At 35.7% G+C, this 27,925-nt stretch overlaps 1 protein-coding gene and 1 pseudogene across 1 annotated transcript in view; both read left to right on the top strand.

The window, feature by feature from the left end:
• Window positions 1-23,072, top strand: part of LOC124353579 (low-density lipoprotein receptor-related protein 2) — a 509,397-nt gene extending 486,325 nt beyond the window's left edge. Inside the window, exons 51-65 of the mRNA XM_046803481.1 lie at window positions 27-179; window positions 9,485-9,646; window positions 10,882-11,012; window positions 11,145-11,271; window positions 12,770-12,955; window positions 13,441-13,645; window positions 14,493-14,730; window positions 16,222-16,473; window positions 17,085-17,234; window positions 17,994-18,133; window positions 18,950-19,181; window positions 20,083-20,229; window positions 20,588-20,851; window positions 21,504-21,656; window positions 22,655-23,072. Of these exons, the coding sequence (XP_046659437.1) occupies window positions 27-179; window positions 9,485-9,646; window positions 10,882-11,012; window positions 11,145-11,271; window positions 12,770-12,955; window positions 13,441-13,645; window positions 14,493-14,730; window positions 16,222-16,473; window positions 17,085-17,234; window positions 17,994-18,133; window positions 18,950-19,181; window positions 20,083-20,229; window positions 20,588-20,851; window positions 21,504-21,656; window positions 22,655-22,776 (2,662 nt within the window). The 3' untranslated portion in view covers window positions 22,777-23,072. The remainder of the gene's footprint in view (window positions 1-26; window positions 180-9,484; window positions 9,647-10,881; window positions 11,013-11,144; window positions 11,272-12,769; window positions 12,956-13,440; window positions 13,646-14,492; window positions 14,731-16,221; window positions 16,474-17,084; window positions 17,235-17,993; window positions 18,134-18,949; window positions 19,182-20,082; window positions 20,230-20,587; window positions 20,852-21,503; window positions 21,657-22,654) is intronic.
• A 318-nt stretch (window positions 23,073-23,390) lies between these two features.
• On the top strand, window positions 23,391-27,712 carry LOC124355542 (annotated as a pseudogene).
• Window positions 27,713-27,925: the final 213 nt, after the last annotated feature.

Here is a 27,925-nt window from a genome sequence, read left to right on the forward strand (position 1 = left end):
ATCGTATTGTGATTGTCCTGTCACAGGTATGAGGACACCAAGATGCCAGTGAGCTACCGGTGCGAGTGTCCTAATCAGTTCTTCCTGGCAGCAGACAATCGTACATGTCTGGCCAACTGCACCAATGGTCAACATCGTTGCGGTGGTGATGACGAGAAGTGTATTCCGTGGTTTTGGAAGTGAGTTTCTCATTATCCTCATATTTAATTCCATTCCGTATCCTCTTCCTGTACCTCTATTCTTCTATTCCATTTCTTGTTCTGTTCCTTCTACAGAACATTCATTTTGTTCCTCTTTCATTCCTCAAAGTTTCCTTTCCTCTTTTTTGTTTCATTCATACTTTCTTTAGCCATCTATTTTTGATAATCCTCTGACCATCATTATTGATCCACACATTTGATGTACGGGATGCAATCTTATAAAATCCTTATTGAAATATTAATGATAAATGTATCCATCTAAGAATAGCTAGATCTAAATATTCAGATGCTACATGTAGAATAGAAGTGGTTGCAAACACATAGCAACCATAACATCATAAAAATAATACATCAAAATATAAACTGGCTAAGTAATAAAGTAGATAGACTCGCCCATCTCTTAAACAGCGAAAAACCAGACTTGTTAATAGTAACTGAACACGGACTATCACAAGAAAACCTTGCTACAACCTGCCTTGAGGGCTACTCACTTGCTGGAGGTTTCGCAAGGAAAGATCACATCAAGGGAGGAGTAGTTGGATACGTGAAAAAAGGACAGGAGAAGGAAATAACACTCATTGAAACAAGCGGACCTGAACCAGAACTTGTATGTGAAACTGCCCTCTTTGAAATAAAGAAAAAAAAGATAAATATACAAGTACTAGGCGTTTACAGACCTCCAAGGGCAAAACTAGACAGTTCAATTGAAGTCCTAACCGAACAACTAAATAGAATCATGAGCTCAAGCAAACAAACGATACTCATGGGAGATATTAATGTGGACAATCTCACGGAAAATAATGACAACACAAAACTTCAAGAACTTCTTGCCACATATGGACATTGTGAGAATGAATCTCCCTCCTACGCGAATCACAAGTGAAACTAAAAAATCAATAGACTGGATCTGCACTAACATAGACCCTGAGAGCATAAAAAACATCCATCATTCTGACAGGCTTATCTGACCATACAGCACAAACATTTTCCCTTAAAACATCAAAAATAAACAAAAAAAACCGCTAAGGAAAGAAAAAGACTATTTACCAATAGAGAACTAACACGGTTCAAGGAAAAACTACAAGCACAAACCTGGGGACCAGAATCTTAATGGAAGAAGATGTCAACCATGCCTATAACTCCTTTCACAGTGCACTACAACTTATATTAAATGAAAACCTGCCCTCTGAAATTAGTCAAAGGAAGACAAAATAAAAAAAGGGACAGGTCTGGGATGACGAATGCAACCAACTGAAAATGCGTACATCAGTGCTTTAGAAATAGAACAGCGTACAGGCCTAGCAAAACATTAAAGCACAAACAGTGGAGAGGAAAAGAGAATATGACTTGAGACTGAAAACACCTAAGGCGAGAACAAACTACAGCACACATTAACCAAGCAGAAAATAAATCAAAAGCACTGTGGCAGGCAATAAATAAAGAAAGAAAAGCAACTACTAACACAAATTATGATCAGCTAAGTCTTCAGCTAAATGGAAAAATAACAAAGGACCCACACGAAATAGCAAACTCCCTTAATGTATATTTTGCAACAATAGCAGAAAACACACTCCAAACAAACAGTAGCAACATTAATCCTGCAAACCCTGACCCAGCTCCAGTCACAAATGAGAAATTACAGTTTTACTTAACAACAAGCGAAGAAGTAAAAAAAAGCTATAGACTCCTTAAAGCCTAAAACATCGTCTGGTATTGATGAAATATCCGCAAAACTAGTTAAAAGATGTAAAGAAGAACTGATAATACCACTAACTAATATAATAAAATAAATCCCTACAGCAAGGTATCTTCCCAACTGTTCTGAAGACCGCCAAAATATATCCAAAATATAAAAAAGGACCACTGAGTGAACCTGGCAGCTACAGGCCAATATCACTCATCCCGACATTCTCCCAAAATAATTGAGGAAAATTTTGTCCTTACCAGACTCCTAAACCATCTCGAACAGCATAATCTACTTACTTACAAACAAACAGCATGGATTCCTTAGGGGTAGGTCAACAACAACAGCCCTGGTACAGCTGACAGAACACATCATAGACCAACTAGAGGAAGGATGTTCAGTAACTAGTCTGTTCCTTGACTTTAGTAAAGCTTTCGACTGCCTCAATCACGATCAGCTACTACAAAAACTAAGAGCCCTAGGCGTAGGAGGTAAAGAAGCAGATTGGTTTAAATGCTACCTCAAGGGAAGAAAACAACTGGTAGAAAATAAATTACACCCAAAATTATACAAACTATAAAAATTCAATCAGCAAACAACTGAAGTGAGAAGAGGGGTGCCTCAAGGATCCGTGCTCGGGGCCGGTGCTCTTCCTCCTCCTCACGAATGATATGCCAAACTGCCTGGATGATGCCTGTTCTACTATAATGTATGCAGATGACACTGTGCTTACCATCTCTAATAAAGTCAATGAAATGCTCGCAATAAACACGACTGCATGCTTCAACCAAACTAAACAATACTGCACAAATTAATGACCTAGTATTAAATGAAAATAAAACCGTACAAATAGTTTTCAGCACAAGAAACAAAATTACAAACCTAGCACCTCTCCTGGACCTGGAAGTAAGCAATGTGACCAAATATCTAGCATCACAATTGACTCGAAATTGTCATGGAAGCCCCACATAGACCCAACTAAGTAAGAAACTCTCCTCAAGTATCTATGTAATTCGCAGAATTAAACAAATATGTAGCATGGAGGTAGCCAAAGTTGCCTACTTTGCTCTTTTCGAAACGCACCTAAGATACGGAATAGTATCATGGGGAGGAACAACAGCGTCCAACATGGGAAAGATTCTTACTCTACAAAAAAGAGCAATTAGATGCCTAGCAGGACTACATCACCAGGAAAGTTGCCGGGAAATCTTTTAAACAACTAAAAATTCTCACAACAATCTCACTCTACATCCGGGAAACCATTCTGCATGCAGTCACTTCACAGCAGTTAAGACATCAGGAACTAAACTACATCCATATAACACAAGAAATGCCACAAACTTCACCCTGCCCTTACACCGCTTAAGCCTCTCTGAGAAGAAACCCTCATACCAATGGAGCGCTGTTTTTCAACCACCTGCAGATCATCTAAGAAACCAGCCACCTCAGTGTTTCGCGAAACCAACTAACAAAATGGCTGCAAGAAAGGCCCTACTATTCAGACTCCGAATTCTTGAGCACCTGAATCAGTGCAGCGGAAGACAAGAGCTCCCTCTGGACATCAAACTTTGTATCAACTTTGCATTATATAACTATGACACAAAAACTATTTCCATTGTATAAATTTTACTAACCACAACTTTTGTTTTATGACGCATGTACTATTCTCTATGATATGTAAATAAAGAAATTGTCTATTGTCTATTGTCTATTGAATATATGTTTCTACAAAGTTAACGTATAAGTGCACTGTCTGATCTTGCAACTTTCATGATATTCTGTTGCTGTAGACTCAGGAAGCGTGCTTGTTAAATGAGATGGTAGAAAGTTCTCATACACAGAAGGACATGTTGTCAATTCTTATACGTGTTATGTATTCTGGATTTATCAACTATAGTGTTATTGAAGTGAAATATACATCAGAAAAAACCATTTAGGCATACATGCCAGAGCAGCGGGCAGCGATGAAAATTACTATTCAGATGATTAAAGCCGTGAGTCCATATGCACTAGGTGCCATCACACATTTGATAAATGAGTCCTTGTCTGAAGGCATGTTTCCACAAAGATGGAAAGAAAGTATAGTTCATCCCCTACCTAAGGTACCCACCCCTCATAGTGTTAATCAACTTAGGCCAATATCGATTTTACCAGCGATGTCCAAAATATTGGAGAAAATTGTTACTAAAGCAATTGATGAAGCACATGGATGATAAGAACATTCTTCCTAAAACTCAATCTGGCTTCAGACATAATCATAGTACTTGCACTGACCCTGATGAACTTATTTTCAGATTTGATTGACTCTAAAGACAGTGGAAAATACAACTCCATTGTTATGTTGGATTATTCGCAGGCATTTGACTCAATTAGTCACAAAATGTTGTTGGCCAAGATGCACTATTACAGCTTTGGAGAAAACGCTATTGAGTGGGTGAAGTCTTATCTTGGAGGAAGAAGCCAGGTGACAAGGGTTGAGGGCGAGACATCTGCCTCTCTAAGTAGGGAGCGAGGTGTGCCTCAGGGAAGTTGTCTTGGTCCTGTACTGTTTAACCTGTACACCTCTGACTTCCCAAAGTGTATTAAACACTGTACGGCTCATATGTATGCTGATGACTGCCAGTTGCATTTGTCCTATGACCCTAGCTCAGTTCAGGTGGCTTTTGCCCATATAAACTCTGATCTTGAAAACATCAGTAAATGGTCTGTAGACAATGGGTTAAAGCTCAATGTTGGCAAGTGCACTGTCCTTCATACTATACCACACAACACAATACAGGCCTTGACAGACAGTGGTGTGGGATTGCTCTTGATGGGGAGTTTTTGACCTTGAGTGACAGGGTGAAAACGCTCGGCATCATGCTTGATAGCGATTTAACATTCTCTGAACACGTCACTTATGTCATACAACGTGCACTTGGCAGATTAAGAGGTCTATACAGATTCAGATCTCTACTGCCGGAATTTGCGAAGCTTCAGCTTATGCAGTCGATGGTTTTTTCCGTCATTTATTACTGCTATCCAGCCTATGTTTACATCGTCACATGTAATGAGTACGCAAAAAGGAAGCTTCGAAACGGACTATCCTATTCCGCCTTTGTGGAGAAGCTAAGATACACCATCTCTTCTCACCGTGAACTGTGGGAGAAAGCTGATATGTCCCCAGCTGCAATACCGATATCTTCTGATGGTCTCGCTTCAACCATACTAAACACATCCAGCAACTCCCAGTGAGATGACAGCACTTTTGAGTTCTGCTGATGAGATGTCATCATCTGTGACCTCAGACGGGGAGACAATGGAGCCTGCTACCTTAGATGATAATACAGATGCTCACTTCACTCCGACAGTATCTAGTGGTAAACATTTGTAATAAATGTGCTGGTGATGATATGGTTCAGTTGTGTGTCATGTGCTACAGGTTCACTAAATAGTACGCCTATAAATATAGATTTTTTAGGAGTAAGACCCATAGAAATAAATTATGCTAGGTTTAAGAAGACGTAACCAAAACACAAGTAAACAAAAAAAAAATACTAATACTAATCTGATACTGTCTCTAACTGTAACGGGTCAAATTCCAGTGTTTTGTTTTTAAATTATTCAAGGTCTAAAAAATAAAATTTCAATTTTGGATAGCCTTTTTAAACTGATAAAAAATATTTTTGTGGTAGGTTTGTGTGAACACTGGCTCAAAGAGGAGGAAATTAAACTAGCTGCACCTGATGGTTATACCTGTGTCAGCGCTTTCCTGTCGGTCAAACCACATTCGCGGGGGTTCGTTGATTTTTACCCGCAATGATGTCCAAAGCATGACATGTGATGTAAATCAATTTGTTTCAGAAGTAAACTTTGAGGCAGCTGCAATTTTTATTGATAGTTTAAAACTTATAATAGTGTCACTTTATCACTCACCATCCGGAAACCCACATATCTTCCTTGAAAATCTTGACAAGTTGCTCTCTTTCTTAGCTAGCTGCCCAAATTACACCTCTATCATAGGGGGGGACTTTAATTTTAATTTTGACGTCACCAAAACTAATAACATGTCAAAACAGTTTTGTAATGTCATGCGCCCAGCATGATTTTTATTACATAAACAATAAAGCAACCAGAGGTGCTAATTGTCTGGACAATGTTCTAGTAAATTACCAAAGAGAATTTAAAATAGATTGTGACATTTTTAACTTTTCCTTTCTCTGACCACAATGGTCTCATAATACATGCACCTTTTGGTTCAGTAAAGAGGAAAAAACAATTAGCGGAAAATAGTCCAGATTCTGTCAGTTATTACAAATTATTTTGTTTCTAATAATGCCTGGGCACACTTGACAGACAAACTAAACACGTATCAGTGGGATGGCATATTGAGTATGAATAAACCAACTGCTCTCAGTGCTTTTCAATTTTTTTTTAAACTGCTAATAGACAATATCAACTATTTTGCCAAACTAAAAAAAGTAAACCAGAATAATTTATCAGTATTAAAACATAATTGGTATACTAATGATCTAGCTGACATAAAAAAAAGATTATTATTTTTGAATGGTATAGTAAAAAATTCTAAATCGGCCCTCAGAACCTGAAATAAAAGCTTTTTTAGACCTGAAGAAACATTATAAAACAATCAGTAAAAAATGCAAAATTAACTCATAATACAAAAATTAATAAATAATAGCAGCAACAAATGTAAAACTGCCTGGAAAATAATAAAAGATAATGGAAAAATGAGTTTTGTAAATAATTCTAACATTGGAATTTCACCTGATTCATTCAATAATTCCTACATCAATTCTGTAAATGAAATAAAAAATAAAATGGGCTGCCCTAGATATGGTTTCAGAGGAGCTTATTAAAAATTTGCCAGTGAATTCTCAAAATTTTGCATGGCGACCAATTACTCCTAATGAAGTAATTACATTAGCCAGCAGTCTTAAAAACTCAAATAGTTGTGACATTTATCTAATGTCCAATAACCTTTTAAAAAATATAATAAAATCCATTGCAAGTCCTTTGTCTTACTGTTTTAAACTTATGTCTTGTGGAGGGAATTTTTCCTGACGAGTTGAAGTTAAGTCGGATATGTCCGGTTTTTAAGAAGGGGCCCAAGGACAAGCCGCAGAGTTATCGCCCCAATTTCGATTTATTCCCGTTTTTATCCAAAATATTTGAAATGTTGGTTTATGACCAGATAAATGCGTATTTTGAAGGAAACAAATTTTTTAAGTAATTTCTCAATTTGGATTTAGAAAGGGAAAATCTACTATTGACGCTGTAGATATGTTGGTGCAAGATGTGCTATCAGCCTTTGAGAACAAGGCTTTTGCTCAGGCCACCCTTTGTGACCTGAGCAAGGCTTTTGAATGTGTAAATCATTCAGAACTGTTAATGAAATTGAACTACTATGGTGTTTTCAGGGTCACAATTAAGTTTTTTTAAATCATACCTTAGCAATCGAAAACAAAAGGTTTGTATAGATGGAGAATGGTCCAAGGAGTTAGTGGTCTCATACGGTGTACCTCAGGGCTCTGTACTGGGGCCGCTCCTTTTTTTTAATTAGTATTAACGATCTTCCAAATTCGGTTAAAGGTAAAACCTATATGTATGCTGACGACACTACATTTTTTTAAATTCTAATAAAAACCTTGAAGAACTTAGATCTCTTTGTCTAAATACTTTAAAAGAGGCTTCTGAATGGTTCATGTCGAATGGATTCCATTTTAAACGAAGAAAAAAACACAAAAAATCTCATTTTCTTTGAGAAAAATTTAATGAAAACTTTCTAAAAGATAACCCTTCTACTAACGTAAAGTTTCTAGGAATTTATGTTGACAAGACTCTTACTTGGGGACCACATATTGATTATTTAAGTATTAAATTATCTCGAGTAATATTTTTATTAAAGCGGTTAACTTATTGTATTCATCAAAATTTACATTAGATCAGTGTACTTTGCAAATTTTCAATCGGTATTCAGATACGGAATAATTCTGTTTGGAAACTGCAGTAGGATAGAGGAAATTCTCGTGCTACAGAAAAAAAGCTGTCAGAACCATTTCTGATGCAGGGCCCTTAGAACATTGTAAACCCATATTTGTAAGCTTAAATATTCCTACAGTGATCAATGTGTATATCTTTGACTTGATCCTGTATGTTTTTAAAAACTCTGATATGCTTACACCAAGCAGTCATAAGTATGACACAAGATCTAAAAACCAGTCAAACATTAATTCTTGTAGATTGACTAAAACATTGAATAGCCACATTGTCATCTCACTAAAAATATATAATAAATTACAAAACTTAATCATTAAATATCCTGAGAAAACCTTCTGTAAAAAGTTGTATAAATGGCTGATAAATAATCCCTTTTATATTCCATTGACGAATTTTTTTTAATTTGAATATCATAGACTTTTGAATTAATATTATTCAAGTTTTGTATAGTTATAATTTTAATTAGACTTAGTTGTACTTGACATGCTTGTATGTATACATGTGAATTATGACTTTGTCAATGCTTCCCTGCTTAACGGCAAATAAATTATTATTATTATTATTATTATTATTATTATTATTATTATGGTAACAGCATCTCGCGGGGGGACGTAGAACGTATTCAGAGACTTTCAAAACTCTGCGGTGCGTTTCATTTTCAACTTGAAAACGTTTTGATCACGTGTCCCCCTTTCGAGATGCTGCCAGCCTGCTACCAGTGGAGTCCGTCTGCAGGATGTTGACTTGCACATTGGTCCACAAGGTCCTATCACACCAGGAGCCGCAGTACCTGAGCGAGCGGTTGTTGTTCCGGGAGGGGGGTCTCGCAACGCAGTACCCGCCATGGCTACCTTCTTGACTTTCGAAAAGTCAGGCATGAAGTCGGGAGGAAAAGTTTTTTCGTATTTCGGCCCTAAATTGTACAATGACCTCCCCCTTAGCCTTAAGCAATACAGTTGCAATTCTTTTAAATTAAAACTTAAGGACTACATATGTGGTGATATAAATAACGTATTTAAGTTGTTAGTGTATAAGTTTTAGTATTTAGTATAATCCAATGTTGTTCCTTTTAGTTTTAATCACAAGTTCTTTGTTTATTTAGTATTTAAGGCCATTAAATGACTTGAGTTGTTCTGCAAAACAGTGTATGTACTGAGAAACGCTTGTAAATAAAGGCATTTTGATTTGATTTGATAATTCCCAAACAGAAAATACATATCATGCACTCTACAACTCAAATTTACTTATGGATCTTGCTTGTTAAATCTATTTAAAAATAGCAATTTAAGTAGCTCCAGTTCACCAGTTTTGAAATTATGTAAGAGTTCATTTTAAGCTTCTTCCTCACCGAGTTTTTTGGATCTCTTCAGACAAACTTGACTCCAGATTCCAGAAGTCAAGTCTGTGACAGTGTCAGTTTCCAGACGTTGCACTGAGAGAAAGGTGAACATTCACATTGAAGTAGTTCTTCCCTTGGAGTATCTGTTTTGTAACGTGCTTGGGTAAATGCTGCAATACAAATTGCCATGAAAAGTTATTACTCTAGGAGAAATAATTTTTGGTTAGCCTAAGAACTCAGGGATTAAACACCGACACTGTACAGATGTGATGGAGAGAAGGACTGTCGTGATGGCAGTGACGAGCCTCCTACCTGCCCGACTCGCAAGTGTCGACCTGGCACCTTCCAGTGTGATAACGACAAATGTACGCCATCAGCCAACATCTGTGATGGCAACAATGACTGTGGTGACAACTCTGATGAGAGGTGAGAATCACTAACCTTGCACAGTTCTAGGAAAACAGGGTGTCGGAAAAGTCCTGCACCATAAAGACTGATCTCATTAACTTGTATTGTTGAAAATATTATTTTTAGAGCAGTTCGAGTGATTTTAGTTTGAGGATCACGAAGAAAGCACCATTCACTAGGTTTTGTTATCTGTGATCTTCTTCCACGAGAGGAAAACAAACCTATAAGATTTCCCTTTTTGGTTTATTTTTCAGTATTGTCAACCAAAACAGTCTAATTTCAACTGATGGTTGACTAATTGGTTAGATAATTTAATGCATAAAACTCAATTAATTTCCTTTTATAAGATTGATCGGTTCATGACGTATTTTGTAGCTTCATCCAAATTCTTATCATGACCTTTAAACCAATAAGTGGAAGCAATGTTTACTTTACTGATAGTCCCTTTCTCTAATTTAGAAACTTTGTTACACATGTTTAGGATGCTTTTGAGAATGTTGTTGAATTGTGCAAGGGAAGTGAACTAAGGAACCTGATTAGTACCAAATTGAACATCATTCTTGAAAGAATTCAAAGTAGGTCTAAGAAAGTTTATAAATTACATAAGAAAATTAACTAATAGGAAAAACTAACTCTTTCATCTAAAATTCAAAGAACTTTGTAGATAAGTCGATTTCTGGAGTCGACTGAAAGGATAGTTAATTTTGACATTGACTGTCCATTCACAAATGTACCATTTTCAGGAACTCTCACAATATTTGAGTTATGTCTCAAAGAAAATCAAGTTGCATTAAAATCAAAGGACCCATAGTTGTGAAGCTGCTAGGACCATGCAATCAATGTAATTGAGTTTGAGAGTAAAACGTACCATCAAGACGTCAGTGGGTCTTCACTTTCACCTATTTTTGCCAATGTCTTCATGTAGGAATTTTAGCAAACGTTTAGCTCAGTTTGAACCGAGGATTTGGTGGAGATATGTGCATGATAACCAGCAGTGCTGCTAACCACAAAAAATCTGCACTAAATGAAATTTCAGACAAAAGACTTTAGCTCTTATCTTATAACAGTGTAGTTCTTTGAAAAGACGGGGATAAATTAGGAATACTTTTGTCACATTTTAGTAAAATGTGTGGGTCCTTCCGAAGCATGCTGAACTTTGATAGCTTCCTGGTAATACTTTACCCAAACTTTTGTTATTTTATCTTAGAACTAAACTTGTTCTGGTATTAAACGGTACTCATTTCTTCCCACAGGTACTGCAACTTGACTTGCCCAGACCTGGAGTTCAAATGCAGATCGAACGGCCGGTGTATTCTCAATGCCTGGAAGTGTGATGGAGACCCTGACTGCAAGGATGGATCTGATGAGGACCCTGAGATGTGCTGTAAGTATCTTGAGCAATTGCAGACTGTAACTGTGTGGCAGAAAATAATTATAGTGCATTGTCTTGTGTTAGTAATGTCAACATTGTTGTCTGATTTCATTGTCTTATATTCTTGACTCCATCTGATTTCAGATAACAGACAGTGTGATCCTGAAACTGAATTTACCTGCAAGAACAAACGTTGTATTCCTAAACTGTGGGTCTGCGACTTCGACAACGATTGTGGTGATGATTCAGATGAACCTGCTTATATGTGTCGGTAAGTCTAAGTCTACCAAGTTACAATTTTCCAATATCACTGGGTCTACTTGATTATAAACGTTCCCATTAGTATTTTCTAAGTATCTTCCAATCTTATCTCTTCCAGATATCTGAGTAATTCCTTTCTCTTCTCTTAAGTATTTTAGAGTATTACCGGTAACCTATGTTTTCCGGTCCTCTGTAAATATGATTCCTTCCTTTCATTTGTTAGCACTGGTTTTCTCTTTCTAGTAACATAAATTTCTATTCCTTTGAATGATTCTGGATAAGTTTGTTAATTGGGAAAATCCGATTTATGAAATTTTGTTCTGGGAGTATTTAATTGTTTTTTAAATACAATTTTAGAGTTTTTTGAGAATTTAAAAATAGTGTATCTATAAAAAGAAGGTATTGTCAATTTTTAAGCCTTGAAGCATTTTAGCCGAATTATGTCTTGAGAAAACTCAACTTTAAATGGATAAAATAAATTGTATGCTCCATCTTATATGAAACTTGTGGTAAATTGGGTCCAATTTAATACAAAAACTGATACAGATTTTTTTGTGATGGATCTCAACTTGTACAGATTTCAAAACAACCAAGCTACTATATGGAGTCCCACAAAATTTCATACTCAGTCCGATTTTGTTTTTAGTGACGTCAACAACATTGCTTTATCGTTACAGATCTATATAGCCAACTATAGAGGAAACACATAGTCATATAGTCATATGCAGAAGAAATGACTCTCTGTTTGGATCAATTTTGTTCAAAGATTTGTGTTCAACAATCTAAACACCAAAATTTCAAAACATTGCAGAAACGCAAAACACAAACTTTATTAATTTTTCTCTGTGCTATGTGGACCTTGACTGTAGTGCAGCTGTCATGTTGTATGACACCATGGTTGAGTATGTCCATTCAACTAAATTCCTAGGAATAAACCTTGATCAAATTTTGATCTGAGAATTTCACATCAGTTCAGTGTGTTCAAAATTATCCTACGCCATTTATGTCTTGATAAAGTTGGCTAAATACTGCCCTTCTCAGGTACTGATGATGGCGTATGATGAACTGATTTAACCGCTTTGTCATGCAAAATAGCTCAATAGCTTAAATATATGGGAATTTTCTTCAATCTTGTCAGGTCTTCTTTTGGAATCTTCGCCCTTAATCTGTGACTTTTCTAAAGCAGATCTTTTGAGCTGCAAGATATATCACTATTTTATTTGTAATAATAACAGGGTTGTTATCCCAACTAATTATATCAAAGTACAAGGTCAATTTGGCAGAATAAAAAAGAGTGCTTCCCTTAGTATTAGCCCAATAGCATGACCAATTTGACGTCCTAGCATAGGTACATTTTCTAATGTCATAAAGCTCAATTTCACTTTTAGTCTTATCCAATTTTATCTTTATTTTGGTTTATAATGGCTGGACATAATTTAGTACCAAATGTATATTGTAGTCCCTTAAAATGAGCAACAATATAATTTAAAATGTTATTGTGTTCACAGACAGAAGAACTGTACCACTGGCTGGCAACGTTGTCCTGGCCGCACCAACTATCGCTGCATCCCCAAATGGCTGTTCTGTGATGGAAAAGATGACTGTAGAGACAACAGTGACGAGTTGCCCCAACACTGCCCCAAGTGCAACCCTGCGACTGACTTCCAGTGCAAGAACAACCGCTGCATCCCCAAGTGAGTTCTTTGATTGTCTATCTGGTCAGGAGACAAACCAATCATACCGGTGACTGGTGAAATATCAGGTATTCTAAGGTATATAGCTGTAATTTTGTGCTGTATGTGTTCTATGCTGCTTATTTCAGCATACTTTGGAGATATGCTGAAATCTCCAAGGGTTCTTACACCTAGCTGCTTTGACTGATTTTTAGTCCCAATAATTAATGTACAGCTTTTTTACAAGAGCCAGTTACTGCACTGTGTACGGGTCAAATCTTGCCTGAACCAGACCACATTTTATCAATACTGTCAATCTCCTACTGGACAACTCTTCCTCCTTACTCTGCTTGTGACTCTCCTTAAGCTGATCTATAGTTGTTGATAAATCAGAAGAGTCAGACTAAATAAGAAATCATCCCCCTTTTTCAAAACGCAAACATTTTGACAACAGAACATATTTATAGCTGATTTATACTATAATTGAATCATTGCTGCTTTTGCAGACGCTGGCTCTGTGACTTTGAGAACGATTGCGGTGATTACTCTGATGAACATGAAGATGTGTGCAAAGGCTCCTACCGTGCCTGCAGTGAATCGGAAATGAGGTGCAACAACGGCAAGTGTATACCGACTCACTGGCGCTGCGATCATGACGACGACTGTGGGGACGGCAGTGATGAAGTCAACTGTGGGGACTTCCAGTGCAAGGTCAGTCACTTGCTTTCTAGCAAGGTCGAACATGTCTAATTCAAAACAAATATAAATTTGTTAAATAATTTAAGCCTCTTAAATTTTAACTAAAACTGTGTTTAGTGAACAAGTTACATACATTTCAATTTTAAATCTCATAAAATCACAAGGGTTTATTCTTCAATAATAGCCATTAAGCTTGCATTCCAAGTTTATTGCGAAGTTCATTCAATATTTCTGTAATTGAACTGTTAAAATCAGTGTTTTACACATAAGTATTATACAAGCAATATTGTATTGTTGGTTTGGTAAAACAATATATTTCATAGTTTCAATGATTGTCAACATCTCATATAACTTTATATTTTAATATGTAGTAATATATTTAAAGTTGATTTCTATTTATAAATGTAATACTAACAAAACTTTTTCTTTATACAAATGATCATAATTTAATTTTTAATTTTGAGACCAAAATAATTGTCATACATACTTATTTTTAGAACAAAGGGGCTCCTCTTAATCATATAGTTGTGGAAAAAGAGTTTTAGGACAATCTTATAGAAAAATTATCTAGAAATTATCAAGATTTTATTGTCCTGTTATAGAGTTTCTGTTGTTTTTGTTTATTTTTTATAATGAAAAAACACAAACTGATGGTTTTTCTACATGGATAAAACTCAAATATTAAATTTTTTTGAACCGTCCAAATTAAAGCCAAACTATTTCAGTTTTTTCCGGTATTTGAATAGTTGTCAAGTCACAAATTTTATGAAAGTTTATTTATATTATCTTTTTTTAAGAATGTGTTTTTTAAGTTATAATTCCCTTGGGCTGTTGAAAATTTAATTGTATTCAATTCCAGAACGGAACATTCCAATGTGATAGTGGCCATTGCATCGCATCTTACTACCGTTGCGATGGGGACAAGGACTGCCGAGACTTCAGTGATGAAAAGAACTGTCCGCCACGGTATCCGAACGGGCGCTACTGTCCTGACAGCAAGTTCGAGTGTAACAACAGCATCTGTATAGAGAAGGACGACAAGTGTGACAGCATTGATGACTGCGGAGATGGCTCGGATGAGGAACCAACACTGTGCTGTGAGTAACCATTATCATCAGCTGACTGCGCATAACTTTTCCCATTCCTTGTTTTTCTGTTCCAGTTACTTAATGAACTGTGATAATGACGGTTGTTTACGTCTTATTAGATTGCTATTTTATTTGTTTTGGTATATTCTAGTCCATACGATGATTACGTGTTTTACTTTACAATTAGTAAGCAAAGAATCACAACGTTATTCTACATAATCTTTAAAATTCTGTGGAAAACTGTTGGAGAACTTGTTTTTTTATGAAAATCAAATTTAAAAGCATATACAATAAAATAAAAAGTATTAATTTTGGTAAAGTCAGTTTTTCAAAGATTGCAAAGAATTTCTGATTTAAATTTTACTGCTTATGAAAATATAAACATTACAAATCCTGACAAAATTGGCATATTGGAATTAAATTTGGAAATACAAGTAATATAGCCAAATAGTAGTTGAACAGATAACAATACCACAGCTGCAATGAACTAATAATTAATTCAAGTTTTTCTCAAAGTCAGAAATATTGATTTTTTTATACATTTTGTACTTATATGACATGAAAGAGGATATCATAAGGAATGATTCTACTACAAAATTATCATTCTAGGCATAAATATTACAGGATTACAATCATATTGGTAAAAATGTGCAGATTTCCTCAAATGAGTCCAGTCTTTTTGGCTAGTAAGTCTCATTTTTGTTTGGATAGTCTTCAAAGGGTTGAGACATGTGTTTAGACTAAGTAAATAGCTTGGAAAAATATACATGTTGTGTAAAGTAAAAGTCATAAGAAACCTCATTTAGGTAATGGCAATATTAACTACTTAAAATAGAGTCAAGATGTCATTAGATCACATAGATGTATCTAGGTGGTTTGCATCAGAACATGACTTTAACATTAGAGCACTGCTAGTTTATCAGTAGAGGTTGCCACACTCTGCAGATTACTGATAGTATATCAAACAATAAAGGATGTTTAAATGTGAGAAATCATGGATTAATGGATTTTTTTTTTTTATTCTATAAACATTTTTTTTTCTTCCTGAGGGAAAAGGACAGTTTGTCCCTGCGCTTAGCCCTAAAAGGACCTTTGCGCCTCCCTTACTTTAATTTTTTGTCCTCAAAGCCCGAGGCTTTTGCAAAAACTAATCAGATTGGAGGGCTCCTGTTCCCTGATATCCTTGGGGCTGAGGAGATATGCTCCCAGGTATCTTTTCCGAGTTTCTAAGATGGCAGGACAATCTAACCAAATATGCTCTGCTGATTCTTCTTCTTTTCCGCAGAGTCTACATTCGTTAGTCTGGCTAAGGTCTATAAACATTAATAAATTCTATAAACTCGTAGCAATATTGGTATTGATTGGCTCTTTTTGTGAGACTTTCCGTAATGAATCTTAAGATTATTTACCAAAACCATTTCTTTAAGATTATACTGTAATTATGTGGGAATGTATGAGATATAATTATGTTCGTAAATAACATTTAAAATGGATCCACAGCTACGGCGGTATCGTGTGCTGGGAGAGGCCGCTACCAATGCGAGAACGGACGCTGTGTGTCTATGGATGTCGTGTGCAATGGAGTGGACAACTGCGGAGATGCAAGCGATGAGAACAACCACACACTCTGTCACTCTATGGCCCCGCTCAGCCACTGCGAGTTCATGTGCGACAACAAGCGTTGCGTACGGGACGCACTTGTCTGCAACTACGTTGATGACTGTGGCGATGACAGTGATGAGAAGGGATGCCGTAAGTTATTTCTAGATTATTCAGCAAAGCCATAGAATAATTTATTGAACAAAATAAGAAATTTCTGGATGTTGAGAGGGGTGTAGTACCAACTTCTCTAAAGTTGAACACTTTAAACTTAATGTGATAACAGTATATTGTGTGCACTGACAAAATGAATACTGTGCACCCACAATAAATGGGGTACTCACACTTCTCAAATCTCAAGTATGTGCCATGAAAACTGGCAAGAATAAAATTGGTAAGACTTTTCCATTCTATATCAGAGGTCTTCGGACATCACGAAATTCTTGCTAGAGCTGTAGTTCTGTCAGTCTGTACTATTTAGCGAGTGTCTACGTAGTTTGCAAATAACCCGATAGATCATGGGGTAAATAATTAATAGGGCAATAAAACTCTACATCAGTTTTGTGTTTTATTGGCTTGCACAGTTTCTTCACATCATCAATATTTTACAAGAGTGTGCTGTATGTAGTGATAGATCAGTAAGGGCTAAGTTTTACATTCTTTATTTTTTCAAAATAATATACCATAGGTGCCAAGAAACATTTTTTATAAATATTTTGTATTTCTTTTTACTAAAAGGTGCTAAGATCAATATTCTTTGCCAGATTACAATGAATTCTGTCCACCGTTCAACCCTCTGGCCAACCTTAGCGTGGGTGGTTGTGAACATTTCTGCAAGAACCTCACCAAGAGCTATGTCTGCAGCTGCTTCACCGGATACGCTATCTACCCCTTCAACCGCAAGCAGTGTGTCGGTAAGTGGCCCACAGAATCTTTCTAGTGACTGGAAAAACAGTTCATTACCTTCTCCTATTTATGCTGCCCCAGTGCCGGCCATTGTGTTTATATTTACAAATCGAGTTTGGTCGGTTGGCATGATTAAATATTTATGTCCGAACATGTCATCGCGCTTTTAAACCTTAATTTTACCTCACTTGAGATTTAATCTTGAATTTTACTCACCATAAGTGACCATAAAGTCACATAACTGTAAAGTTAATTCAAGTCTTCAAACAGTTGGTAAATCAAGCTGTTTTTTCTTGCAAATTTTATTAATAAAACTGGTTATGTATGAGCAAATTCTAAGGTAAATCTTGACCCAACCTATGATTTAACCACAGTGTACTACAAAGTTATTCATGCAAGACAATAAGCAAATGCAGATAACTATAACTTTATTATAGTCAGTATTAGTATTTTAACAGAGGAATATTACATTTCCCACAATCTCTGTTATCCTCTTGTGTACTTAGTGACAATAAAGTATCTTGAATCTTCTGATAACTAGTCACTAAAATATACTTCCACAACATCTTTAAAAAAATTTCTATAAAATGTTGGCTCTTCATATCTTGATTTTTAGTATTTTGAAATGTTAATATGGGAAAAACTATGAAATAATAAAAAACAAAATATGCAAAAAACCTTTAAAACGAGATAAGGACGATGATTTTACCCGTCACAGATATTTTGAGCGAGAATAGATTTTTAAGAGCAGTAAAATTGTTTTACAGATCTGGATGAATGTGCTCTCGGTCTGCACAAGTGCTCCCACATCTGCACAAACCTAAACGGTACATTCAGCTGCTCGTGTCAGGCTGGCTTCACTCTGGTCGATGGTACAAGCGGTGTGTGCCGGGCTGACGATCCCAATGTAAGTATATAAAGTAGATACCTATAAGTCCATAAAACATTAAACAGTAAAATAATTATTAAGAGAAATCTTATTAAAATTGATTTTATATTTAAAAGTCAGCATGTAATGGCAAAATTGTTTGAAATTGAAGAGTATTGCTTTACTACATTTAACATTATCATAGCTAATTAGTTAGCGTTATTGTTTATTACTGAACTACTGCAAAAGGTCTTTTCTATATTTGAAAATCTGTTTTATGATTTTTCTTGAAATTGCTTATATTTGTATGTCACTCTACCGTAATTATTGTAATCACTCTATGCATTATGCAACATTGTATGTGATCCTAGACCAGGTATTTGGGAAATTTGAGATGGTAGGATATGATCTAGATATTCTGTTGGTCTACTGTTCATTGAATGGCTTTCTAAAATTAGTGTTTAAGAAATGTATGCTGACAATTGCTGCAAATCAGAACTTGCAGCCTCTCAGTACTTTTACTGTCCATAGTTTCCATTTAATGTTTGATTTTCTTCATAATATGCTTGTCACTTGTAAGTATATACTTTGCTAGAGTAAGTAGCAATGATGCTCTTCCAAATCATGGCATATATCTCAAAGGCCACAGTTCCAGTTAGTAGCAAGTCCTACAGATAGCAATGATAGCAAGACAATACAGAGTTTTACTACATTATAAAGAGTTGTAAAAGAGCCAAAATTAAGAATGAATATTGTTACTTGCATGAAACTGAAGGAGTGACCTTCCTTCTTGAATGGAAGAGTTGTCATTGTGAATATTCAGAGAGACAGGTCTGACAATGTTCATAATTTCAGGCCTCTGTGCTGTTCTCCAATGGGGAGGAGATCCGAGCGTACGAGGTGACAAGCAAACGTGAGATAGACGTTATCAGTCAGGAGAAGCACATCGAGGCATTAGACTTTGACCCCACCATGGAGATGGTGTTCTGGGTGGACTCCAAGGAGAGGAAGATCAAGAGGTCATACATGGTGAATGCTAGAGGAGGCCAGGTCAAGGTCGGCTTCGCCCAGGAGCTCAATCTCAAAGGTAAATTGTGTGAAGTGGTCTATAAGTAACGACTTCCAGTGTCGATTTTAGAATGTTTGCTTTGTAGTACATACAGAAACTATTATGAACATAATCAGATTTCTCTGATATTTGTAGCAAAATGTAATGAGATTTTCAGTAATATAGTAATAATAACCAACTTATTACAACAATATTCATATATTTTTCTAAATTTGAAAAATTAATCAACGCAAGTATTTTATGTATCTATTATCTATTACCGTGTAAAAAAGCAAATTCATGTTTTCATTATACTCTAATTTACAAATATAAACACTAATTCGTTAAAAACATAATACTTTAACAAAATTAAAGGAAAGTTCAAGAAAATTTAATTTTTAATTTAGGAAAATATTGAAATTTTTATAAAAACCCTGTCATTAGGATAATTACTTGGTTGGTTTTAGTTATTTATGTTAATCTTATTATTAATTGCTCTAAAATTCTCAGTTCTTAAATTGATTATTGTTAAATACTCATAATAAAATACACAAAAACCTGATAATAGAAGCAACTTATTAGTGTTATAATTTGTGATGGTTTGAAAATAATAACAAAATATACAGTTTTTTGGCCTGTTATTGAAATCTATAAACTCTTTAAAACAACAACGTTTAAATAATATATGATAAGAAGAATATTAATTTCAACAGGCTTAACTTTGCTGCTTTGTTTGTGGACACACATAAATTATTATACAATTTCATTAAAGCTAAATACACTATTAGTAATAGAAACACAGTTTTCCTATAATTTTAAATTTATTGGTTAGTATCTTATATTTAATAGTTTTTCCAATAACAATAGCTTCTTCTTAAATGCAATATATACAATATGTTTCTGTCAGATTTCATAATGCATTGGTAATCATTGATTCCAGGCAATTCGAAGCCAACCAGTGTATCCGTGGACTGGGTATCACACAACTTGTACTGGACAGAGACAGACCAGTCAGGAACGAAGCCACGAGGTCGTGTCATGGTCGCCAAACAAGATGGCCGCTACAGGAGGTCTCTCATTGACTCTGGTATGTTTTATAACCTGTTTATTTTTATAGTTATTATCATTCTTTTCTTTAGAACAAAATCAAATGTAATTTAAATTAAACATTAATACAGTATTTTGTTGATAGTGTCCAATTTCTGGGAATGTTTACATGTTGATGCCTAATAAATACATAATTTAGTTTTGTGGAATATACAGTGTTATTCTTATTTATTTGTACTTAGTATTTCTGCTTTTCAAACAGTGTTGTCATCTGTGTCCGGTACGGATTGGTTATGAATTGTCTTTTTCTCTTCAGTTCTCTTAATGGTATTAAAATTATAAATATTGTTGAGCTACACTGTATATCATTGTTTTTATTGAATGATGGATTGTCGCAGGATTGGACCAACCAACATCTATTGCTGTGGACCCGGTGTTGGGCCACATGTTCTGGGCCGATGCCGGAGCGGTACCGAAGATAGAGACGGCGTGGCTGGATGGAAGCAAGCGCAGGTCTCTAGTGCTGGACAAGGTGAGACACCCGACAGGTCTGGCAGTCGACTTTGCCCACGACCACGTCCTGTACTGGGCTGACACCAAGCTGAATGTGATCGAGGTCATTCGTCAGGATGGTTCCAACCGCAACGTCATCCTGAGAGGAGGTTTGTTCAATATTCATTCCCTATTTTGTTCCTTAAAAATTTCTTGACTTATTTCAATGATGAGAATGATCTTTCAGCATTGCATGTGAGTAATACTGAATTATTTAAATAATAATCGTTTGCTAAAAAAGTAATTGAAAATTTGGGGGTCCCGTCCTCTTGGACCCCCTTGCTGGCTATGTCCTTGTCAAGTTGAATGAATTTTTTAAATTAAACCAAGATATTATTTATGTACTTAATCACAGATAGATTTAATTTAAAATCCTCCTATTGTATCAATGTTCATACTTTCATGTTAGGACATTTTCTTTATGTAGGTACTTGCCAAGAATTAACTCATATATGCATGGAAAAAAAGAAAATCTCAGGTTTGTGCCAAAATTCTTGATTGTTTTCCTTTACAATAATATTTTAGGGCCTTCAGGAACCTCCTATTTAACTGTTCAATACACCAAAAAGGAAAGACTACTAAACTGACTTAGAAATATTCTCTGAAGTTTCTGTTTTGTATCTGCTACGTTCAAACATATGCAAGTGGACAGATATTTTATCCTGAGCACAAAATTGTCACAACACAGACTGGATACATATTTTCCGAATCCCTCACCAATTATATCCAACTCTCTGGCTAATGCTGTATCCTTATCCACAGAAATGTTGCACCACCCGCTGTCACTGGATGTGTTCGAGAACCACCTATATTACACGACGCGGGAGACTGGAGAACTGGTCAAGCATGACAAGTTCGGCAGGGGTATTCCTGTCTCCATCTCCAAAAACCTATTCAACCCCACCGGAGTCAAAGGTAGGTGTTTAATCTTTAATTCATTTTTTGAAAAGTGATAGTTGTGATTAGAGGCAAATAAATTGTTGTCAAATTTGTCTGTTCTACATTTAATTTGTAGCCAGATGGCTGACAAGATATCTCATTATACAGTGATGAGCTTAGCTTCTAATAGTGTATGGGTTGTATTACCTTATGATAGATATAACAATGTCTGATAGTATGTGGTAATGAGCTTTTAGGCAACTTAGTATTTTTAACAAATATAAATTTAGTTCCTAAACGTCCATAAATTCCCCAACAGAATGCACTAATACGTTCAAGTTCAACAGCTCTTAATTAAGTTTATAATATTGTCCATTCGATAGTACCTCACATTTATCAATTTCCTTAAGAATTTATTATTGCTAGTTGATACGAAAATCAGCAGGGTTACCTTGAAAACCTTCTAGGGTCTACTGATTTGAAAGAACTCATAAAAGAACAAAAATTTTACACATATTTAGATATATTTTATTGCACTGCAATTTTTTGCAACCGGTAAGAACATTTTTGTTGTCTGTTCACTTTGGGTTGCAGCATCGATGTGGAAAGCAGGGTTGCCAATTTATCTTTTCACTTTTTCTAGACATGTTTAACCAAAACCTACAACAACTGAATTCCATATTAAAAGATGGCATCAAAATTTTACAAGCCTCTTTTCACAAAAAGGATTTCCTACCATCTGCTCCCAACGGCACTTTCTAACAATCCCGTAAACTAAAAAAATCTACTTCCCCTATCCTAAAATCCCTGATTTCAACAGACCTAATGGTAAAAATCAATCCTAACACAACACCAAGGTTCATTCCTAAGCTATAACCAAAATGCAAAACATGCTCCATAAATCAACCTACCGACACCTTCACATGCTCATCAACAAACGAGGTATTTAAGATAATGATAGTACCAGGAGACCACCGTTGCAGTCGTTCTGACAACACAGTGTAGCTTAGTGTAACTTGACACTTGTGTTGCAGTGTACCACCATGAACGCTACAATACATCGGTGGATGACCCATGCCGCTCTGTGATATGCTCCCACCTGTGTCTGATAGTGCCAGGAGGCCACCGTTGCAGTTGTTCTGACAACACAGTGTAGCTTAGTGTAACTTGACACTTGTGTTGCAGTGTACCACCATGAACGCTACAATACATCGGTGGATGACCCATGCCGCTCTGTGATATGCTCCCACCTGTGTCTGATAGTGCCAGGAGACCACCGTTGCAGTTGTTCTGACAACACAGTGTAGCTTAGTGTAACTTGACACTTGTGTTGCAGTGTACCACCATGAACGCTACAATACATCGGTGGATGACCCATGCCGCTCTGTGATATGCTCCCACCTGTGTCTGATAGTGCCAGGAGGCCACCGTTGCAGTTGTTCTGACAACACAGTGTAGCTTAGTGTAACTTGACACTTGTGTTGCAGTGTACCACCATGAACGCTACAATACATCGGTGGATGACCCATGCCGCTCTGTGATATGCTCCCACCTGTGTCTGATAGTGCCAGGAGACCACCGTTGCAGTTGTTCTGACAACACAGTGTAGCTTAGTGTAACTTGACACTTGTGTTGCAGTGTACCACCATGAACGCTACAATACATCGGTGGATGACCCATGCCGCTCTGTGATATGCTCCCACCTGTGTCTGATAGTGCCAGGAGGCCACCGTTGCAGTTGTTCTGACAACACAGTGTAGCTTAGTGTAACTTGACACTTGTGTTGCAGTGTACCACCATGAACGCTACAATACATCGGTGGATGACCCATGCCGCTCTGTGATATGCTCCCACCTGTGTCTGATAGTGCCAGGAGGCCACCGTTGTAGTTGTCCTGACAACGCAGTGCCTCGTCTTGGTGGAGAGACTTACTGTGATGCAGGTAAATAACACATTCAAAACTAGAAAACTGGATTTTACTCTTTAATAATATGGGGAAAAATTGTATATTTTTCTTTGAGAGTGGCCAATTATTTTTTTATTTTTATTTCACCCATCTCTTAAGCAACACACCTGTACATGTTGGGGATTGAATGTTTGAGTTTATATTCCGTGATATCTATATTGAAAAAAATACTTATTATTGCAAACCTTTATTTCACCCTGATACAAATTCTTTAATTTAGTTTCTTCAGAAATGGTGTTTATCATTTGTGTTTAGATGCAGTTTACTCAATATGCTGTGATGCCTATCGGGGAATAATTCTATTTTGAGCTGATTTTAATCTATACTAACAGATAATTATATAAATTTATACAATGCTCAAATATTCACACAAATAATGAAATGTAACATTCTTATGACATAAATTCTATTTTTTATCTTATTTTTGATATATAATATTTCCAAAAAAAGTTGTTGGATATTGTATATATAAAATATATTCCCATCAGATCATTTGTTAAGTAATTATTTGTATATTGTACTAAATGTTAATAAAACAATTCTTTTCCAAATGGTTTATTATGTTGTCCAAAAAAATAAACCATATGGAAAAGTATTGTTTTATTAACATTTAATACTATTTAACAATTTTTCCAATTGCTCCAAGAGTCTTCAATTATTTTTATACTTTAAAATATACTCTTCAAATACTACGTTCATAATTTGTTATTATAAAGGTTAATAAATACTATAATGTAATGACCAAGTGATAAAATTAATGACACAAATAATGTTCACTTGTGTATATTTCTTTTTGAATAATACTCAATAATAGTTGATGTAATGAGACATGTGGTGTTGTTTCAGCGTCTGAGGCAGAGCTGCCGTTACCCCAAGTGTGTCCGTGTCAGAACGGCGGTGTTTGTCGGGAAAGCAGCAGCGGTACATTGCAGTGCGACTGTCCGCCGCAACTGCTGGGAGACAGGTGCGAGACGTACGCAGTGACAGCGCATGCTGGAGGATCCGGGAACATGGCCGTCCTGGTCATCCCCATTGTGATTCTGCTCGTGCTGCTGTCGGCCGGTGCCGTCTACATCTTCATTCGCAAGAGGCCTTTGTGAGTACTTTTTGCAACAGAAATATACTAGTGCTGGATTTGTGTTTATAATTCAACACCTAAGTGTTAATAGTATAAGATTAGTACTTAAAAATATAAAAAAAAAACAACTATTTACAGTTGTGCTAAACCTTTAATTGTATTAGTTAGACAAGTAAATATATATATAGTTTACAATAAATGATATAGTGTTAAATTGTGGTGGAACCGTTACGTTGTTACGTGTTTAATTAACTAAGTATAAAATGTTTTTATTATTTTACATAGAATATTAATTTAATGTAAGAAATGGGTTTTGTTGCAGTGGCAAGCCTGTACTGGGCCTTACAAACTCTCATAGTGTGTCTTTCAGACAAGGCACCAATGTTGAGTTTGGTTCTCCCACCTTTTCTAACAACGGCCCTGGAGTTGTAAGTATCTATATATATATATATATATTTCTAGTTTACTGCTGGTGAACAATGACGCTATTAATTTCATTTGCAGTATTAAAAAGTATTTCATATTCAATAACAGATACATTTCCTTATAACAACCTTACTTGCAAATATGCTAGCAATGGAATGATCTCCACATAACCCATACTCGAAAGTATATATACAGTAGAATGACTTTTAAAAATCCACACTCACTTATATACAAGTGTGTGTAACTGTTTAAAATGTCATGCACTATAGAATGACAATGAGAATGCTTTGTGTTGAAGCGTTTCATACTTTAGTATTAACCCTTTTAACACCAAGAGCGAATGTATAGGCCCATCCTGTGAAGTCATAAAACGCCAAGAGCCTTTATTTAGGCTCAAACTAGGTTGGTGGGGTAACCCAAAGAGCCTATATATAGGCTTGGGTAAGGACGGACATCAAGCGCCAAGAGTCTTTATTTAGACCCTCAACATTTTCATACAGTATACAACCATTTATTGAATAATATCAATAAAATTGGGTACTGATTTATGCAGAACTATATTTACTTCAAGAATATAAAATAATTTTTAATTTTATGCAATTTTTATAATATTTTTAATGTTTAATAAAGTTGCATTATTTATAAGGCAATGGCATTTGAAGTTAGATAATAGCCACCTGCAGCCAATTAGTATTTTTGTTGTAATCTTATCTTATCTTGCTTATACTTTTAAAGCTTGTAAAAAGTAAGGAATTTACTGTAGACTTTATTTTATTTAAGAGAAAAATACTTAGCTGTTGTTTTTTCCTACTTAAGTTGAGCATTTTATGACATCAAAATTTGAAAATTTTTTTGATTTTGATCAATAAAAAAGTTAAATTTAATTTCAGATTTATATAAAATGAGAAAAATGTATATAACAATAAAGCAAGTAGCATTGTATTGACATTCATATTCAAAGAAAATAATACCGTAATATACACTAAAATATGTTTTATTCTAACAACATTTGTGTTTTTACGGTAAAAGTCAGTTTTGTACTTTTGTTTACTAATAAATACATATATCTGTAATTGTTAGTATTGTTTTACAAATTTTACGCAGGTTTTTCTCAATTAAATATTTTACATTGTGATGTTTGTGTTGTCTAGTAAACATTTTTTCAGGTATTTATGAAACGCTAAATTAACAAAATAAGAATAAAATTAAAAAAATCTCAAAATAGTAGGATTACTTTACAATTACAGACTTGCAGTCACAGGAAGCTAAATGAACAAAATATGTTGTAATATTAATGAAATGGTTGCAGTGCTAGGGCAAAATAAATTAATTAAACATTGGAAACATAAATTGGTCATTAATAAGAACTTAATGAAATGAAATTGACTTTGACCGAGTTTTACTGATCCAGGAGCCACTGGACGTGGAGTAACAGCCTGGCCGACATCAGTAGCAAGAACCGGACTTCAGCAACCCGATGTACGATGCTTTAGACGGCACGGGGGGCATCTACGAGGTGCCGTCAGAGCTGCCCAAGGTTAAGGTGGCCGTGGAGCCGGCGTCAGCGGTACTGGCACCTTCCAGTGTCATACAGCGTTCCTCACCGCAGATACACGTGAGACACCGTGACCTCGACCCTGTCACCTCTGACACGGGCAAGGACACGCAGAAAAACTGGTCGAAGAGGACAAGTCAGACTGTTTAGTCTTCCGACCGTAACTTCCAAACGACATGCCTTAGTAGGCCAAGTATTTTTTATACAGCGTTTTTGTAAGACGGAAATTGTTGTTAAATTCTACCGTGTATGGAAAACTGTACATTCCAGTCGTTGTGTAATATTTTACAGACATTGTTATGTATATTGTATTAGGATTAATTAATAAGAGATTTGTAAGTATTTTTGCAGTATTACCGACTTGAATTCGCCTCACGTTATGAAACGGTTGCCAAAAACTGAGATCACACAGCAAGCCCTGTTTCGAGGCTATCGTAAAAATTTTTAATCTTATCCTTTTAAAATAAAAATTGGTGTTTAAAAATGACGCTTTGAAAGAATCATAATTATTGTACGTTAAATTTGAATTTGTAAATAAATTGAAAGAGATGGACACCATTTTATGCAATAACTTCTTGTATGTTGTTTTCCTAAGAATGTTCAGTTCTTCCCTACGACTGTGATTTTAGTTAAATTTTAATGTTTATTTTGTCCTGGAAGATATAATTGCACTACTAGGAGACTATGCTGATAAAACCCCGTAAGAACAGTGTTTTGTGCATCATTACGTTTAATGTTATAAACCATTCCAGATGTGATGAAGAAAGGTGCTGACCTTACCTGTTTATGGGTAACTCTTTCATATCAATTTTATGTGCTTAGTGGTTCTTGTACTTTTTGAGTGTTATCGTAGATACAAAACACCGGAACCATCCTGATAGTACTGTAGTCTACAGGGAGTAGTATTATTATTGCAGGAAGCCGTTGAGTTTCACTGAATTGCCTTTGTACCCCGGAAGAGAGTACGGTTTCCCACACTGTCGACTGCTTCAACTGTTCCCAAATCCTGCCCTCCGTCCAACTGAGTTCACAACTCTGATCATTTATAGACTTTACCTTGTTGTTAGTTGTTTGTTTATAAACGAGTCAGCTGATGTTACGACTCTGAAGTTGTAGTTCTGCTGGAGTCGTGCTGCCAATTACTACCTGTTGTTATGTTTAAACTAATTTTATTGTTGTTATCCTCTGAAAAGACAACCAAAAAGATTTGTGACCCAATGCTGTGTACTGTTCGACACAAAGATAGAGTTATTTTTTGTATTTGGTTTAGGTGAGAGGCT

The sequence above is a fragment of the Homalodisca vitripennis genome, chromosome 2 (genome assembly GCF_021130785.1).
Source record: "Homalodisca vitripennis isolate AUS2020 chromosome 2, UT_GWSS_2.1, whole genome shotgun sequence".
In the NCBI taxonomy this organism is placed as follows: Eukaryota; Metazoa; Arthropoda; class Insecta; order Hemiptera; family Cicadellidae; genus Homalodisca; species Homalodisca vitripennis.